The following is a 13,451-nucleotide window of genomic DNA, read 5'->3' as shown; positions in this document are numbered from 1 at the left end:
TATGATTACACACGCTTTTGCCTCAGATCTTGCTTTGCTAGCTGCTTTCTACTCATAACCAGTAAAAGTACTCTTAATTCTGAAAAATGGAGTTGAGTGGTTTCTTTCTTGGTTACTGGTGGAGGCTGCCCTGAACAGGTACCCTCCCTTTGAGAAATTAAGGGGCATGCATAGGCACACCAGCGTGCCTACCATGGTCCCTGTCCTAATATTACCTTGTATTCATATTCATTTCACGTATTCATAATCATGTTTATACTTATATCTGTTATCTAATTCATACTTGACTAAATAAATAAATAATAAATAAAAATCAAGAAGGCACCCCTTCCCCAGAATGGCCTTCTCAACAGCAACACCATTGCTTTGGGGTATTCTAACCTATCCAAGATCCATCTTTCATGGGATCTTCGGAATGGGAAATAGTTATGGACAGCAGAGAGTAGAAATGTGGCCTTTTATTAGATTTTATGGATTTCAAGCGTAGTGATTAAGGGATCAAATTGGGAGAAATTGAAAGACTGTGTGTTCTAGTCCTGCTTTAGGCATAAAGTCAACCAGATGACTTGGACCAGTCATTCTCTTTCTCACTCTTGGGAAGAAAACAATGGCAAACCATTTCTGAAAACAATGAAAAATGCAAAGACTTGTTAATGTAGTCACCATCAGCTAAGACTAATTTGAAGGAGGGGAGAGAGGGGGGGGCGGAGAGGGAGAGGGAGAGAGGGGTGGGGAGAGCGAGTGAGCGCTAGAATCAAATGAATAGGTGACACACACTTTGAAAAAGCACCTTTGGGACAACCATAACCTGGATGATTGTCAATCTCCATGGACAGGTGACACACACATTTTTATAAGTAAGTATCTCACCGCCAGCAGCCTTCCAAATTACAGAAAATAGACTTCCACATTGGCTATGATGCCCACAAATTACGGAATTTCGGAAATGTTAGTCTGGAAGGGACTTGAGGGGTCATCTAGTCCAATCTAGCAAGTGGTCTATAGATAATCATTTAGCCCCCGTTTGAAAGATCTCCATAGGAAAACTCCATCACGTGGGAGCTTCTTCCCATGGCTGACAGCTAGTCTAGTCAGGATGTTCCTTCTGACAGCTGTTAGTTCTAGTCCTGCTCCCTCAGTCTGTAAGGAATAAATCCACTTCCTCTTTTATGTGTCAACCTTTCAAATACTTGAAGACTGCGTCTTCAAATCTTCCTCCAGTTGTCTCTTTTGCAAGCTAAACAGAGAGATTCTTCAGCTGTTCCTCTGAGGGCTTGGTTCTAAATCCTTCATCATATTGGCAACCCTCCGCTGAACTTCTTTTGTCACTGTCTCTTTTGAATTGTGATGCCCACAAATGGGCATAATGTGCCCAATGGAATGTGACCATGGCAGATAAATGGAGGTATTATTTCCCATTAACTAGACTCTGTGTTCCTGTGAAAGTACCCCAACATAACATTTGACTTTTACAGCTGCATTACACTCCTGACTCGCATTTAACTTCTGGTCAACAAGAACACTTAGATCTTGTTCACATGTACTATTGCCAAGCCAGGTCTGCTCCAAGCTATATTTTGCCCTAATTTTTCTTGTCCAGATGTAGTACTTTATGCTTCTCCTGATTAAGTTCCATCCTATTTATTTCAGCTCACTCTTCAAGTCTGTCTAGTTCTTTTTGAATCTTCCTTCTGCTTCGGAGCTAGTCCTTGGTTAACAACTGCCTTGTTTAGTAACCGTTCAAAGTTAATACTGAGGAGAAAAAACAGCTTTGTGACCAATCCTCGCATTTTGACCGTCACAAAAGTTCCTGGTGTCATGTGCTCGGCATTTGTCTGCTTCCCGACAGGCTTGCGACTAACAGAATTAATGGAGGATGTGAAAGTAAAATTGCATATGGCAGTGATAGTTTGTTGTTGAGGTGACTTGCTTAGTGACCAAATGGGAAGTGACATCATAAGTCCACTGCAGTCACATGATCGTCTGTTTAGTGACTGTAATGCTTAGCAATGCAACTGCCGGTCCCAATTATGGTTGCTAAGCAGGGGTGGGTTCCTGAATCGGTTAGTACCGGTTCACTGCGCAGGTGCTTTACCAGCCGCGCATTGCTTGCGCATATACATTTGACTAAAAATTGCTCTGCGCATGTGCAGAACCATGCCGGTAATGGCAGAAGACACCGGAGAACTAGTTTGGGGGCATTTCAGGCCTGGGTCACTGTCGGTTCTGTGACCCAGGCCTGAATTCCTGAACCGGGCCGAACCGGCAGCAACCCACCTCTAAGTGAGGAATACCTGTAAAGTAACAACTTTCCCTCCCATCAATGTGTCATTTGCAAACTTGATATGTCCCTCCTCCGAGTCTTTCAATCATGTTATGGTAACTGTGCTGAACCCATGAGCCAGATACAGCCCTATGGGCAAGGCCTGGCTTGGTGGGTGTGGCAGGGGAAGGATACTGCAAAATCCCCATTCCCTCCCCACTCCAGGGGAAGATTACTGCAAAATCCCCATTCCTTCCCCACCCCACTAACCTGCTTTCCAGCTCCTTCTCCTGTGCAGGGCAACAGGAGAAAACCCAGCTGATCAGCTGGGACTTGGGAGGCAGTGAATAGATGGGTGCAGAGCTAGCCAGAGGTGGTATTTGCCGATTCGCCGAACTATTCAAAATTTCCGCTACAACCTCTGTCTGTGGCATTTGACACAATACTTCTTTCCAGGCTGAAGTGGAGCTATTGATGAGCAGTGTTTGCATGTGGTCATTCAGCCAACTGGGAGTACATGTAAAAGTAGTATCATCCAGCCAGTATGTTACCATTTTATTATGGAGATTATCATGATAAGACTCTGCGGAGTTGAGCTCCAGGTACCATATATCTACAACAATGTTTTTCACCTCTGTTATTTTAGGATATATATGGACTTCAATTCCCAGAAGTCTCCAGCCAGGATGTACTCAGTGGAGAATTCTTGGAGTTGAAGTCCACACATTTTAAAGTTGCTGAAGACGAGAAAGACAAGTTTACGGTATTCTGATCTACCAGTAAGTTTAGTTTGGGAGAATTGATTGGTTACAAACCTGGCCAGATCCTGTTAATTGTGGCATTCTTATCCAAGTGCTCACAAAGGTGCCATTTAATAACCAGCTGAAGATCTTTGCAGATAACAACCCCCCCCCCCCAATGACAGTTTTGTGGTTTCTTAAATGCTATGTTACAAAGATGAGAACATTTCTTCTCTCTGGCCTTCTCGAAAGTTGAAGTGTAACCCATTCAGAAGACAACAAACGGAGGAAGGCTGTTACACAGATACTGCAGAAATAGAAAGTTGAATAGAATTCATAGTCAATGTTTGGGTAGCTTGCAAATGAGAAACAGAGGAAAATCAAATGATTTGTGAGTATATGTGTCCCACGATCCTGAAAATCAAATAATTTGCTATGTGTTTGAATAACTGTTAAAATCAACTTTAATGTGGGAGGGGAAGGAAAAGGACAGCAACTGCTTCATAAAATTTACATAATAATAGAATACATTTTTGGCAATGGGTGATTTTTTTTTTTACAGAGGTACCTGAAGACATAATTTTGAAATTACGGTTTTTTAAACCAAATTAACCATAGTTGCTAGACAAATATGTGGGATTATAGAAAGACTTGGTTTTTGAACATCTCCAAATTTTGTCATGCGTTTCTTAGCTAAATACACAAACCCAAATGCCTAGCATAATGCCTTAAAATATTAAACATAATAAAAAAATAATAATTCTGCACTTGCTGATGAGAATATGAGACGGATTTATAAATGAAGACAAGTCACACAAAGGCCATCTTTCCATGCCTTAATTTAAGCATCAGTCATACATATAAAAATAGGATTATCTCAAAATGACCTGGATTTTTACGCATTGAAGCACATGCTCCAGAAACAGGTCAGAATCTGTTCTCCTTTTTGTAAGTCCCTGCCATTATTCTCTTACCATTTGGAAGCCAATTCTAAATATACCCAGGCTTTAAGTTTACCATTGTAAAAGCTGGGATATGCTGAATGTTAATCTCAGAGAGATATTAGATTGGCAGAATTATAAAGAAGCAACTTAAGTGGTTTGGAAGGTCTTCAGTGTTTTTTGCTTTGTACAGGAAAATGTAACAAAAAATGCCGAGCTGTGTTCAAATGTACATGTAACCTAGTTAACTAAACCTAATGGAGCATTGATACAATATGCTAACGTTTGTTTATTTTTTAATAGAACCCAGTCTGTTCTGCTAGATCATAATTCAAGAGCTGTGCAAACCTCAAAACGGATTAACTTGGTTACCATGTTAAACACATCTGAATAAACAATCCCAGACTTAGTAGAATACTCTGGGCAACCAATAGCCCTTATGTCACATGTAGTCTTTGTCATAGTTTCATAAAGCCCTTGTTTAGAAGTTCAAATTCTCTTTGTAAACCGTCAATTTGGATGCTGGTTAGGATAATAAAATTCCTCCCCATTTCAATATAAGGAGGAAGAATGAGAAAATTGAGTGTAAAACAAGAGATTGTGGGGTGGAGATGTGCAAAAGGGAAAGAATTGGTGGCATCACCATTTTTAGTTCTATCTCAACAAGGTCCCCCTTAGTCTCAATCCACTTGGTACGAATTCGCAGCCCAGATTATTCTGGTGAGAATGAGAACTTCAACACCACTGCAGGTTGCTCATCCCTGTGGTAGAACCCAGGTACAGCATCCCGATAAGCAGTAGAGAATGACATTCCTCACCATTTACTTCCCTGGATTCTTTATAGTCCTAATGTGTGTGATTCTGAATAAGCGTCTTTAGAGACTTACAATGCAGAATGCAAAAGTTTGCTCTTAATCAAGTGATGGACTAAAATTGTTGCAGGAACAATGATTGGACAACCATTTGTCTGAAATGTTATATAGCAGCGCTGGCGAACCTTTTCCGCACCGAGTGCTGAAACAGGAGTGTGCGTGCCGTGTGCATGCCAGAAACCGGAAGCAGCAGCCCAGTGCGCATGTGCGCACTGGGAAGATGATCTTCCAGTTTCCAGCACGCACATGCACACCGCCCACCTGGTTTTCCAGTTACTGGTGTGCGCCAGGAAGATGATCTTCCGGTTTCCGGCACACGCATGCCCGCCTCCCACCTGTTCTTCTGGTTTCTGGCATTCATGTGCATGCAAATACCAGCTGGCTGGTGCACATGTGCACACCGGAAATCAAGAGATCATCTTCCTGGCAGGCACATGCAGGTTTCGTTGCTCCCGCGTTTGTGAAGACCAGCTGGCTGTTGCGCCAGAACCCGGAAGAGCAACGGGTGACGGCTCGCGTGCCCAGAGAGATGGCTCTGTGTGCCACTTCCAGCACATGTGCCATAGGTTCCCATCACAGGTATATAGGGCTTCCTGCCTGAGTAGGGAGTTGGACTACAAGAGCTCCAAGGTCCCCTCCAACTGTGTTATTCTGTTATTCAAAAATAAAATTCTGATGGGAACTAAAAGGGTTTGCTATACTGTAAATGTATCCTGGATGTGGGAAGGGATATATCCCTCCACATTTGGCTCTCATTGTGTCTATTGGCAGATGATCAATCTAAAATCAGTGACAGATTCTTTGAGACTACACAAATAAAGGCAGGCACCCCTATCTGCTGAAGGGACAGGCCCTCTGACATGAAAATGGCCTTGGAAATGTTTCCTACCTTGAGATTCATAGCTGTAGGCAAACCTTTGAGAAATGCATTCCAGTTATTAAATTTGACGGTTTGCAATGGCATGTTATATGTAGTGTATATCCTGTGTGTGTTTATTTCAACCCAGAGGAATGAACGAATCTGGTTTAATGAGCATTTCTACAATTAATTATGCCACTAGAAGAGATCTACTGGTGCAGTGGTACAGTTGGAAAAGCTCCCTCTACATCCCATTAAGTTTGATCCTGATTACGCAGATGACTGAATCAAGATTTTTTTTTTTTGCATGATGTTATGATGAGGCTCCTGTAATGCCGATAAACAATTCCACAAAATAAACTTACGGCCCATGCACCATTTTCCCCTCTGCAATTTCTTCTAAATATTTAGACTAGAAAGATGAAGGGGAAGTTTACTGACAGGATAGCCAGTGAAATCTATCATAAGAGCTTTGAATTGAAATGGAGGGTGGTAAGAAGAATCAGGAATAAATGGAGAAAAACCCGACCTTTTCCTCAATCCCCAGAGCTCCAAGTTATCTCCTACTTAAACACTGAAATCTTGCAGTTTTTCCTTTGCAGTGGCTGACGCAGAAATAAGTTTGCTCAATAATCCAAACATACCCAGTTCTATGAGAACATGGAGTAAAAAGCTGTCGTCTAGGAGCAGAATTCTCACATGGCATAGGCTTAGCCACTGCTTACATAATGTCAGGTTTGCTTTTTTGGCTATCATTTGGACGGAACATATGATGCTAACTTATGTGAAGTCAAACATCATCTGGCAGAGTATTGTCAGTTCTGGTCAGGAGCAGCATTCATCATCTCACAGAAGAGGCCTTCTCAGTTCTAAAAGAAGATGGGCCCAGGATTTGGATCCAAAAGTATGCAGAAAACTATACCCTCCCACTGAGCTTTAGCCCTTTTCCATGTGCGAAAGGGAAGGAAGGCAGAAGACAAGGGGAAACTGTCATCTTAGCTCTCTTAATTTGGAATGTCTGGAAATGAGCAGACAATTCAGAATTGGGGGAAATATCATTAAAGGAGGAGAAATCCAGAAGTCTTTCTAGTTTGTAGCAACCTCACTGGGCATGTTCCAACCTAAACAGCCATGCACAACTTATGAAACATGCCGAAGCAAAACGAGCTGAATACTTACCACACGGCTCCTGTATTGTTGTTGCATTTCAAAACAAGCCAAAGTTACGGGCGCCCTTGAGCCAGCCGTTAAGAGAGGTGAAAAGGTTTCTAATGTGTTGAGGGATAACCTGGGCTTGCAATCCGATTGCTTTAATAGCTCATGCCCTAAATTAAGAGCTGGAATAGGACTTTGAACCGAGCAGCTCCTAGCAAGGGACATTCAGCAAAATTGACCCAAAACACGTTACCACAACATGAAACACAGCAGGAAGAGGCGCACCTCAAGTTTACAACATCAAAATGTCTTACGTGGTGTGGGGGGAAAAATTGCAGGCAGCAGGTTGTATGAAGGATTAGCTATTCAGTGTACCGTTTCTTGAGTTGGGGGTTTGCTGCTTTAGTTCTTAGCGTTGCACTTACGTCTTCTTTCTCTCCCACAGATCACAAAGCCCAGTTGATGAGAACAGCATGGCGTGCAAGACAACACCACCGGTTACAATAGTTACAGCAGTAGCTGGATGATCAGTCAGTGTGATTTGAGGGGGTTCAAGAGGTCGTCTCATCTTCATTCACGTCGGGCAGTTCTGGATCTTTCAGCCCTTCCCGGCTTCCTTGGTTTCTAAACATCATCAAGAGGAAGAATATATCATTACATTCAAGAAGCCATCCCTGTTGTAAGCTATTTGCTTCATCCAAGAGGTTAACAGCAGAAGCGCATATGCTACAGGTAGTCCTCGGCTTACAGCAGTTCATTTAGTGAGCAAAGTTACAATCGCACTGAGAAAAGTGACTTACAACCCTTTTTCCCACGCATGCCCATTGCGGTGTCCCCATGGTCGGGTGATTGAAACTCAGAAGCTTGGCAACTGACTCATATTTACGATGGCTGCAGTGTCCCCAGGTCACTTGATCTCTTTGGGTGACTTTCTGATGAGCAAAATCAACGGGGAAGCCAGATCCACGTCACAACCGTGTTACTAACTGAACAACTGCAGGGATTCACTTAACAAACGTGGTAAGAAAAGTCGTAAAATGGAGCAAAGCTCACTTAGCAAATTTCTCAGCCACATAAATTCTGGGCTCAATTGTGGACGTTGAGTCGAGGACTACCTGTATTGCTGGCTGAGGAATTGTGGGAGTTGAAAACAAACACGTGTTAAAGTTGAGAAAAACTGTCTGGTTCCACAAACAAACAAAAATTACATTTGGAGAAGCAAGTGTTGACAAGTGCGGAAAAGATTGTTATCTGTAATCAAGACGACTAGAATCTTCCTTTATTGATATGCTCAACAGCGGCACATGTACTTCGGATCCAATGGGCTTAACGTTCAGTCTCAGACCTCTCTGCATATAGGAAAAAACAGCTGTGCCAAAAATATCTGAGGAGTCAGTCAGCTACCTGCTGTATTTACATAACACATTTAATTCAGTTACCAAAATAATTACTTTTTTTGGACTCGCATAATGTGCTGAACCCTAAAGTTGTCAACTGACTTGGATTCAAACAACACAGCAAGCCACACACACAAACCAAATTAATAATGACAAATGCCAAGTATGTTCAGCAACATACCGTGAAAATACAGCTGCTCATTTTTTTATCAGGCCAAGTCAAGTTGTGTGAAAACATAACCAGAATTAAAATAGTGAGCTTGATAGACTTGTTGGTATGGAAACACCTCGATGCCATCAATGGTTTTTAAAAGAGAATGTAAAATAAAGTATGGCAAGGGATCCATTAACAATTGCTTAACGGGACAGCTATAATGGAGAACCTCCATTTGCAGAAGGAGTCTATCTTGAAGCAACCATGGCATATAAGAGTTTTTATATTAATTTTTCTGGGCTTTCAAGTTTGTTGGCTTAACTGGGCCTTTCCTTTATGCATAGCTCTTCATTACATTTCTAGGAAATACCTGATTTCTATTCAACACTCTCTCCAGCCAGAGTGATAAACCCACCCTTTGCACCAGATAGCTGACTAGCTCTGAGGGTGCCCTCATTTAGTTAAAGAATGATGAAACAGTGGCTGATACAAGTAAACTCAGGAACCATCAGCTTCCCTACATGATGTGTAGACTCAGAGAGAAAGATCAGAAAAGTCTTATCTAACTGCATACCAACAAAGCAACCTTTCAGATAATGTTCTGACATAGGTTTCCCCCCAAAGCACAAAGCAGATTCCTGGTCCCACAAAACCCCTTTTATTAAACGAATGTGAATTCCTCTCATTCACATTCAGCAAAGGCCTGGCAAACAGTCTTTCAAAGGTGACCACAGACCTTATCTAACTTGGAAAGCTGCCGTGTAAATATTTTCCAAACGCAGTGCTGTGCAAGGAAAGACTTGGCACAGAGTCTCTGAGATTCACGGACAGATCTTCACTCTCCTGAAACGAATGAACGAACGAACAAATGGTTTCCTGCAAAAGCCCCCTCCCCTTTCGCTCCTCTTTCATTTCCTATGGGAGGGGCCATTCACAGTCCACCTTTGGTCTTACCCCCAAGGTTGACCTTGATTTCTTAGTTGTTCTTTTCTTCTGGCAGCTCTGTGCATGTGCACACTGGGAACAGGCTCCAGCTGTTCCTCTGCTTCACTGCTGTCTGGCTCTGAAGGCAGCTGAGAACTGTCAGGCAGCCTTGGCCCCATCTCTGCCTCCGACGCAGAGCCCTCATCCGTGCCTTCCCCAGCCTCCAGGACCGGCCCATGTTCCTCCCCAACCTCCTCACTGTCCAACTCTGCTGCCAGCTCTGCTGCCAGTTCTACTGGCCGTTGGCAGGCCACAACACTGACAGAACATTAACTGTCACAATTCCAGGATGGACTGCCCACTCTATCACCTCTTCAGCTTGCTAGTTTTAGTAGGTTTGAACTTGGGTTTTAGGGCCAATGGTGGCTTTCATATGAGATTAAGGAGTTTTCATCCTGTCTTCTGACTGCTGGCTGATGTCCATGGGTGTTCTCTGCTGGCCTTGCCTAGCTATCCTACACGGTGGCTGTTATAGTCCTGACACTGCATGTCGTAGATGGCAATAGCACTTAGATTTTTATACTGCTCCAGAGTGCTCCCTCTCTAAGTGGTTTCCAGAATCAGTATATCAGGACCCAATCTGGGTCCTCATTTTACCAACTTCAAAAGGATGGGAGGCAGAGTCAACCTTAAGCTGGTCAGGATTGAAATCCAGGCTGTGAGCATAATTTGAGGAATTCTGGGAGTCGAAGCCCACATATCTTAAGAGTGTCCAGGTTGAGAAACCCTGCTTTTAGATCATAGGAACAGAATTGCAAGTCCCACTGATCAATGGTGCCAAAGTGGTGGTGGTGTTAAGAAAGAAGGAAAGAAAAGGGACAATGAAAAGAGAAGGGAAAGGAAAGGCCACATGGGGAGGCACATGCTCACTCAGCTGTAGAAGTAAGAAACATGTTATAACACATACAGCACCACAAATCACTGCAGGGATGGAGGATGGGGAATAAAGGATTTCATTGCACAAGTGGGAGGAACACAGATATGAAGTTACCTTAAAGCTGGATGCAAATACACAGAGGGACTTAACTGAAAACCGTGCCTGGAAGCAAAGACCAAAACAAAAGAGAAGGGGACAAAACAATCAAATAATGAGACTGCATGCAAGAAATCTGGATGTCAAAATGCAGCAGAGCCAAACAAAACAAAACAAAGCAAAACAAAACAAAACCATTTTCATGGGAATGAGGGACAGAGTCAGGGGTGGGTTCCTGCCAGATCTAACCTCTTCTATAGAAGAGGTTCCACAAATCTACCGTGCCGTTTAGAACCGGTTCCAGCTCCCTCCCCCCGCCCGTCCGCACATCATCAAGATGAAGAGCGAGAGGAGGAATTCTGGGAGTTGAAGTTCACAAGTCTTAAAGCTGTCAAGTTTGAACACTCCTGGGGGTTTTTTTTCTAAACGGTTAGGAGTGCAAGGATCTTGTAACTTGACAGCTTTAAGACTTGTGTGCTTCAAATGCCAGAGTTTCTGAGCCAACATTTTGGTTGCTAAGCAAGACTGCTGTTAAGTGAGTTTCACCACAGTTTAAAATTTGGCCACTCCCACCCGATCACATGGCCACAAGCCACTCCCACCCAGTCACATGGCCAGAAAGCCACTCCCACAAAGCAGGCCACACCTACAGAAGAGGTTCTAAAAAATTTGGAAACCCACCACTGGGTGGAGTCTAGATGTTTAGATAAATATCTATGGAGATTCTCAGTGTTTCAGGTCATAGTTGTCCCAAAGGTGCTTTTTCAAAAGGCAGCTGGACTTTGTTTTTCATTGAAGAGAATTGGTTATAAATCCTCCTATTCCCCACCATTCAGTCAGAACAGAGGAAGCTTCTTGGATGAGAAGCAAAATGTCTTCAAGGAAAAACAAAGTCCAGTTGCCTTTTTGAAAAAGCACCTTTAGAATTTATGTAGCACTTTGGAATAATGGGAAGACCAAAAAATAATTCCTTCAAAGAGGCAAAATGAATTCATGAAACTTGCTGCTTCCCACTGGCTGAGGTTGATTTATTTTATTCATTGGCTAGATTCCCTTATAGTCCCTCTTTCTTTCAGACACTCAAAATCGTGTATATTACTCCTATTTTTCCACAACAATCACATTCTTTTAAAAAAAAAATTTATTTGTTTTTGAACAAGGACAAACATAAAAATAAAAAAACCCATCTTCCATTACAAATTGTAGAAAGTGTGTCAGTTGGTTACAGTATTTCCATGCATCTCTTCCATAGTCACCACCTGCTTTTCATATCAAATCGCATATTTTAAATTCATGTATATCACAATTATTATATCTCAACCTTAATTTGATTATAATTATTTTTATATCCTTTTATATATAATATTCAAAATCTAGAATAGGATTATGATAACATTCTATTAAATCATCCTAAAATTATCCAATCGCAATACATCTTTATAACATATTCTAGATAAAGCTTTTAAACCTCCTCTCATAATCTCCATGTGTTGTTTATATAAAATTTCATATTATCAAACTAATATATCTATATGTGTTGTTATCATTATTAATCATTATTTAACTATAGCTATTGTCACTTCATTTTATACATGCTACTAGTAAACTAAATTTATCTTAATTTTTATTATACATTTTCAAGGCATTAACCTGTATCTTTCCAGTAGTAGTACGGTCTTATATCTCTTGCCATTTGTAGCATTAATGTTCTAGTTACTTTCTTAATAAATCTTGTATAAACTTTTCTTGGCAACATGTTGTTCCTTTCGTATCTCATAAAAACTTGAAACCCAACATCTGTTCTTTCCATCAGCTTATCTTTGGTTATTGCTAGTGCTTCTGTCAAGATTTCTCTCCTTATCTCCGTCAATTTCTCTCTCCTTTCTTCTTCTGTGCTTTGAAGTCTGGGGTAGAATTCCAATCCATCTATCTATCTCCCCTTTCCATTTTCCGCTCTTGCCATTACCAACCATGCTCACTTTGTTGTCAGTATCCACAGTTTTCTTATCTCTTTGCTCATTTTTTTCTTCCATCTTTTGTCCTCCACTTTCTTCATTTGATAAATGTCCTCCGTTTCTCCATCAGATTTTTCTGTTTTGTATTCCATATTCTCCAATCTCTTTTCAATTCTCTCTGTCACAACTAATAGATTTTGAATTTCAAACATAATCATTTGCAATGTTACAGTTTCTTTTTCCTGCTGAGCCATTCTTTCAATTTTGCAGACACTGCCACTATAGGGTTCAAGACTATTTTAATAAACTTCAAACAGGTTCATTTATTATCTTTCAAGTCAAAATGTTGTCTTCCCTCCAATAGCTAGTGATAGAATTTTCAAAAGGCACCTGTATAAGCAACTTGTGCTCTTCCTACTATCACTGTCAGTAAACAAACTGAAAGAACCTTGAATCTCAAGTGATCAAAGAGAAAGAAGAAAAAAACAATGTATCCAGCCTCCAGCCTCTAAGTGGCAGTGTAACTGCTTTTCCTCCTGTTGTTACAACCCTCTTTATAATCCTTCTTATTATCTTCTTTATATTCCAAGCTTCAGAAAGAAAAAAAAAACCTTAAATGGAGATCAAAAACAATCCAATCGATCAAATCAAGCATTATAAAAAAAGGAGAATTTTAATCCATAGGTATAAGCAAAAGTGAAAAAAGAAGAAGAAAGAATTAATCCATTCAATTTAAAAAATAGGGAGCCTCTGCAAAAGTTCCATCCGTGAAAAAGAAATTAGAAACTGGATAACACACTAAGTTCAATGCAGATCAATCTCGCCGCCTACAGTTTTCTGTCTTCAATCTTAACTTAAATTTTTTTCTTGGGTAGTCTCTTCCTCTAATAATAAAATTTCCTCACCAATTTGACACACTTTCTCTTTCCGCTTTCTTCCCGTTCTGGAGCTGTCCCAACTTCAGCAGCTTCATTAGCTGCGTTTGTCGCCGAAAAAAAAAGGCTATTCCTGGATCTTTCAGGGACTTTGCGGTGTCCCTGAGATCAGCAGGAGGTGCCCTTCTCAATCACCATCTGTGCGGGATGGTTAGGTCCAAATGGACCGTTCAGCGGCAGGAATTCGACTGCAATCTCCGAGCACCAAGATCACACGTCATGC

At 41.4% G+C, this 13,451-nt stretch overlaps 1 protein-coding gene across 3 annotated transcripts in view; it reads right to left on the bottom strand.

Moving 5' to 3' along the window:
- Positions 1-3,449: 3,449 nt before the first annotated feature.
- CAMKK1 (calcium/calmodulin dependent protein kinase kinase 1) overlaps positions 3,450-13,451 on the bottom strand; it is a 160,166-nt gene continuing 150,164 nt past the window's right edge. For 2 of the 3 annotated variants that reach the window (XM_081945930.1, XM_081945931.1), the window contains exons 16-17: positions 10,357-10,404; positions 3,450-7,454 (exon numbers count right to left, since the gene is read on the bottom strand). In XM_081945930.1, coding sequence (XP_081802056.1) covers positions 7,382-7,454; positions 10,357-10,404 — 121 coding nt within the window. In that variant the 3' untranslated portion in view covers positions 3,450-7,381. The remainder of the gene's footprint in view (positions 7,455-10,356; positions 10,405-13,451) is intronic. The other variant, XM_081945932.1, reaches the window with a different exon arrangement.

Source organism: Natrix helvetica (genome assembly GCF_964273705.1).
Source record: "Natrix helvetica genome assembly, chromosome: 2".
Lineage (NCBI taxonomy): Eukaryota > Metazoa > Chordata > Lepidosauria > Squamata > Natricidae > Natrix > Natrix helvetica.
This window is presented reverse-complemented; position numbering and strand designations above follow the sequence as displayed.